Source organism: Gambusia affinis, linkage group LG19, assembly GCF_019740435.1.
Source record: "Gambusia affinis linkage group LG19, SWU_Gaff_1.0, whole genome shotgun sequence".
NCBI lineage: Eukaryota > Metazoa > Chordata > Actinopteri > Cyprinodontiformes > Poeciliidae > Gambusia > Gambusia affinis.
Window position 1 is genome coordinate 9,255,573 of NC_057886.1, and position 5,982 is coordinate 9,261,554.

The 5,982-nt window shown below is 39.9% G+C and overlaps 1 protein-coding gene across 2 annotated transcripts; it reads left to right on the forward strand.

Moving 5' to 3' along the window:
• Nucleotides 1–330: 330 nt before the first annotated feature.
• Nucleotides 331–4,663, forward strand: alyref (Aly/REF export factor). 2 transcript variants are annotated; one of them, XM_044100893.1, is made up of 6 exons: nt 331–872; nt 2,218–2,376; nt 2,465–2,612; nt 2,979–3,042; nt 3,923–4,094; nt 4,182–4,663. In XM_044100893.1, exons 1-6 carry the CDS (start codon nt 621–623, stop codon nt 4,194–4,196), a joined length of 810 nt encoding a protein of 269 aa, XP_043956828.1. In that variant the 5' UTR covers nt 331–620; the 3' UTR covers nt 4,197–4,663. The 2 variants fall into 2 exon arrangements, with proteins under 2 accessions (XP_043956828.1, XP_043956829.1); XM_044100894.1 differs by having other exon boundaries at nt 486–1,776.
• Nucleotides 4,664–5,982: the final 1,319 nt, after the last annotated feature.

Genomic DNA, 5,982 nt, shown 5'->3' on the forward strand with positions numbered 1-5,982 from the left:
CTTTGTTAAAGCTGTAACAAAAGGTATTCAATTTGGCTTATTAAGTGTAAAAATGGCAACTTTCCTCACTGAGTCTTCAAAAGTGTGCATGAATGAAAAAGGTCTCCTACAAAAGTATTCACTCATTTTGTAAAGCAACAACCGCAAACAGTATTTTATTTATTGAGATTTTCTCACGGACAATGAACTGGAAGGTATGTACACCGGCTTCTCTGTGTTTTTTATGGAAGTGGTGTATTACGGATTGTGTGTTGTAGTTTTCTTCCACATGAAGTGTTTAGTATGGTGGTCGAAACGTAATTTATATCCCATTTAACATGACTTCTGGTATCTCATGGTTTTCTTTCAATAATGGCCCGGTTTATCACTTTTCCATAGTCAGCTGCGTGGCTAAATGCACTTAACCAGACAGAAGAGGGCGCGTTTTCCCTTACGTTGATGTACGTGTTGACGTTGGAATATACGTGTTACGTAATGAGGCTGTTCATATTGTGTGGCCGTTAGCTTATTGTGTGTTCAGTCGACGGTGCAGTGCTGTGAAAGGGCAGGGAGAGCGACCAACAGAGTCTAGGGTTTCATTTTATATTTTCCTCACAGTTTAGTATTATTTGGGCAGAGTAATGGCCGATAAAATGGATATGTCTCTAGATGAGATTATCAAGCAGAACAGGCAGCAGAGAGGTGGAGGCCGGGGAGGAAGAGGCCGCGGCCGAGGTGGCCGTGTAGGCTTAGGCGGCGGCCGAGGAGGAGGCCCCGGGCGACTTGGAGGCGGCGGCGGTGGAGGATTTGGAGGCCGAGGCGGCGGGTCCGGCCCCATGAGGAATCGACAGAACCTGAACCGCGCTAGAGGCAGGCCGACGCCTTACAGCAGGGTATGAGAATGTTAGAGGAATAAGCAGTCAAAGGGAAAAAAAACCTTCGACACAGCTGAAAATTCCCGGTTAACATCCTTCAGTTTGCTTCTAGCTAATCCTCTTGCCAGCTTGCTAAGTCAAGCAAAAAATGAAAGCTAGCCGCCGAGTTCTCCCTCATGGCGAAGCTCTGTAGTTTGCGGTTAAGCATGAATGGAAGTTGTTTGTATAACGCGTCCCTTCTCCCACAAGCCAAATGGTTTCACACCACTTTCCAAGAAGAGCGGATGGCTAGGCCTCAACGGCGCCATTTTGAATCCACTACTCGAAATTTAAAGCCAGACGTTGGAGGCGATAACTTCTCCCCAGCTTGCATTGGAAAGAAGGAAACCACATCATCGAGAATGCTGACCCTCAGATGAGCTTTTCCTACTAATGGGAGCACCGTGATTCTCCCTATTCGTCGACCAGTCGGCCTTTTGTTCTGGGAGTGGCTGGCGGGTTTATCGAGGCCTGTTTTGAAGGCTTTTCAACCACTCTCGTTGGCTGTTATGGATGGAAAAGTGGACTTTAACACCCTGATAAATTCCATGTAAGGCAAATCTCCATCCTTTGGCTATTAAAGAGTGCCTCGGGAAAAAAACCCAAACAAAGCCCCAGTCAAAATGGCGTGGTCTCAAAATGGACGCTCGCATAATCCACGCTAGTAAAAAGAAGGGCATGGGGCCCCTTTCTATATATTTTTTTCAACCATATGGACATTATCCACATTCACGAGACAACAAAGAACTCTCCGGTGGTCGAGGACGGGCTGTTCAGCGCTGGAGGCGACTGCTTCAGAAGGAGACCCTGGTGTATCAACGGAGCCTCTCTGGAGGGCCTTTTGAAGGAGGCGCAGATGGCACCACAACAATGGGAACCTCTGGTAGCTAGTATGGGCAGTTTTTCAGGTTTAGTGTACAGTTTTGTTTTGTTTATTTTGTTTTTTGTTTTTTTGGGATGTGGGCTATGAAATTCACTTTGCACTATTTTTACTTTGACTTTGGGCAGTCATAGTTTAAGGAGATTTTGTAATATTTCTAAGGATCAGTTCGGTTCTGTCCTATAAATGTAATCCTCCACTATATCCCCTTGCTTTCAATGAGCTATCTTGTCTATTTGAACTGATTCACTTGCTTGTAGTGATGGGGTGGGCAGGGAACGTTTTGGGGACCAACCCCTCCTACAGTAAGGGAACTGACCACCCTGGCCATGTTGGAAGTGGAGCCCCTGCTTGCCCCAACACCCAGACGTGTGGACTCTGTGATTGACAGAGAGGCAAGGGGATCCTGAAGTCAGCAGGTGCGTTCTCTTTCGTCTGTTGCAGCCTAAACAGCTCCCCGACAAGTGGCAGCATGACATGTTCGACAACGGCTTCGGAGGCTTTAATGGTAGTGCCGGTGGTGGCGGAGGAGCTGGTGTGGAAACTGGAGGGAAGCTCCTAGTCTCCAATCTGGACTTTGGTGTTTCAGATGCCGACATTCAGGTACATTATGTTTTGTTGCGGTCCTTGGTTGCCTATGTTTTCTGTTGTCCAACGGATAAAAATTTAACTTTTTAAATTTTTCTTTTAGGAACTTTTTGCTGAATTTGGGACTCTGAAGAAGGCTGCCGTTCATTACGACCGCTCAGGAAGAAGCTTGGGAACAGCTGATGTCCATTTTGAGAGGAGAGCAGATGCACTCAAGGCTATGAAGCAATATAATGGCATCCCACTTGATGGTACGATTCAGATCAAAGCATCATACGTTTATAACCTGGGTTAGAGGTAGAGTTGGAACTAAAAAGGGTTCCTGTGGGGTCTTAAAATTATAGTATTAGTCTTTAGTATGGCCAGAATTTAAATATGTTAAGTTATCACTCTTTCTGCAAATGTGCTGGTTGTTTTTACTTTTTGACCTTTATTTATAGCTGGAGAATTTGGGTTGACACTGTGTTAAAATAATAAGTTAAAGGGATTTTTTAGCCAGAAATTCAGCTTTTTTAAATTATTATTATTATTTATTAGTTTTTTTTTCCTCAAACCTACAAAATGTATTGATATTTTTTTGTTTTTTTTTATGTATGGTGTTCAATTTGTCATTTTAGGGCGACCAATGAATATTCAACTTGTCACGTCACAGATTGACACACAGAGGCGGCCTATGCAGGGGTGAGTTAGAATTGCTTCCAATAATTAAGAAGACTGGTCAGTTCACCCCTCGGTCATTTCTTATGTTACCATTATAACTTGTTCTACTTCTATTTTTAACCAAGGCATTTTGCTCTTATGAACTTGCATTATTCATCATTTTGTGTGTGTGTGTTCTGTATTTGATGGTAAATTTCTCAGTATTTTGCATGGTTCTGATTAGGGCTGAAACGATTAACAGTGTATCGATTATTGAAATGTCAATTAATTTAGTAATGGGTATATTAACCGGAGAATACAAGGTCTAAAGGCCATTTGCTGAAAGATAACAGAGGAATAATTAAGCTGAAACCATACAAAAATGTCAATTTTGGATTTAAGATCGAAATTAAACTGTGTTGAAATGTGCTACATAAAACTCAATTGTTTTAGCTTCACCTGGTGTGAAAGAAAAATCTCATACTAAACAACATTTTCTATTAATTCACTAACCTATTGATGAAAAAAATAATAAACATATTAGCCTAGGTTATACTGATGCTAAGGCTAGCAGAAAGTGCTGCGCATTTCACGTTAATGTTGAAGGTTTTTTTTGTTTGTTTTTAGCTGGAGATAATTTTTTTTGCTACAAATGATCAAGCAAACACTAAAGAAATGCTTTATTTATGTGCTAAATGTTTTCTTATTTAAAAGAGTGAGATGTTTGTGTATTTTACTGTATGTCTAAGTTTGGTTAAATGAACTTAGCCAAACTTAATCTGGTAGTCAGAATAATTGATCACTGAATTAATTACTTGCAGCTCCAGTTCTGATCCCCATTAAAAACACTTGGCTCATATGTTTTTATTTATTTAAAACAGGGATACATTTGATTTTATCCTTTTTGTTAATTTTATTTCAGGCTGGTTGTAGTTGGGGGCATGAACAGAAATCGCACCTTTGGCATGCAAAGAGGTCGAGGTGGCCGTGGGTCAGCTTTCTTCAGAGGGAGAGGACGGGGTGGCCGAGGTGGCGGAAGCAAACCGCTTTCAGCAGAGGAGCTTGATGCACAATTAGACGCCTACAACGCCAGGGTACGTCTAGCTGACAATCTATAGTAGCTTTCATTTGGTAATGTTTTGCACCTGTCGTGATGGTTTTGTGTTTTTGTTTTTTACCAGATGGACACCAGTTAAGAGACGACGTTCTTCTTAGTTGTCCTCCCTTCCTTTCTGTGCAGAAGAGGGTGTTTGTTACAAATGTCCAGAATATTTTACACATGCTTGTCTTCTGATGTGATTTGAAAGTGTTCCAGCCTCTTCTTTTAAATACTCCAAAGTGTTTTTTACCTGTTTTGATTTTTTTTTTATTATTTTATTTTTTTTGATGGGGAAAAAAATGGTTTTGACTGTAGGTCGTTGAACTGGGGTATCCCAGCTTCCCTCTGCCCTGTAGTTAATGAAACTTGTAATAAAACCTGCAGTGTATATTAACCAAAAAGTCTTGGATTTATGTATCTATGAATTTGTAATGTCTGGTTTGTTACATATAATGTTCCACCATATGTTGTGAAAAAAATCCTCATCGCTGGTAGTTTGAGACTGTTTTAAGATGTATGTATTTGGTGTTCGATTATGCAAAATATAAAGTTAATCTTTTGGGATGCTTGTGGAAATATTTTTACTTGTTGGGCTTAACTGATGTGTAGTACTGAAGGTTTTAATAGACCTGAGAATTCTGCCATGCCAGAATACAACCACTAGGTGTCGTCTGCTATTAAGATTTTCCCGCCCTAGTATGGCCTCTTGGACTGGCACCACTTCTGAGTCCATATATGGAGACGTACAAGAAACGCATTGGTGAAAATGGTGTTTAGGTTAAAATGGACTTAATTGTGACATGAACAGTAAGGACTCAAATTTATAAAACAGAATTATCAGTGATAGTTTCCGGAGATATTTTCTTTAAAGGTTTGCAAGAACCACTTCCGGTGGGATTTTCAGGATTAAAGTAAATCACCACTCGGGAAGAAAACACTCATCACAAGTTTTTATTAAACCCCTAAAATATTTTTAAAATTTTTGGGTGCGTTCAAACACTAAAGCATACCTAAATCTATGCTAAAAAGGCAGAAGAGCAATATTTGTTTAAAAATAAACACGTTAACTCTAGTGTTTTCATAATTTAGAATGCAAATCTCGCCTCAAATCAACGAGTAAAGTAATTTAGTCCAGTCATTGCCAGCGACTGGAATTTAAGTTGTACAGCGTTTTTTAATATAATTCAAAACATTTGTTGCTGCATTATAGGAAACATTTGCTTTAGCACTGATTACACTGGGGTAATCGGTGCTAAATCCTAATATTAGGGACAATTAGTATTCTATGCATATGGGGTTATCAGAACTTGTGAGTTGTGTTTTACAATGCATGTGCCTCAAGTTTTTCCTTTTGTCTTGGTAAATAAAGTTAACATGCTGTGTCTTTGCTTTTGTTTAATCGATGTTAAATTCAAGTAAAGGTTCTGCATTTCGAATCTGCCTGTGGCTGTTTTTGATAAGACAGCATGGCTGACCGCCCAGGGTCCACAACGAGTCATGAGTTGCGCAACCAATTTTCTACTGGTTGTATTTATGTCTAGTTGACCATAAAGAAATTGGTATCTGATTTAAATTCAGTTCATCTTTATCACGCTGATCCTACTTGTTCAAATGAAAGGACTCCCAAGAAGTGCAATTCATTCTACAATCACACTGCTTCTGGCATGGAAGATGTTGAGGCTTGTTTTTATAAACGAATAAAATACATCAAAGCTGAGTTTCGTGAATATTATAAGATGCGGCAAAAATCGTCTAATTGTAAGTTTAGACGTGTGATTCTTTATAGTTTCATCGCATTGTTTCATAAAATATAGTTTGTAGGTAAACATTTATAGTGGGATATTTTCTTCTCGTAGTTTTGTTTGCATGCTTTTATTTTGAAG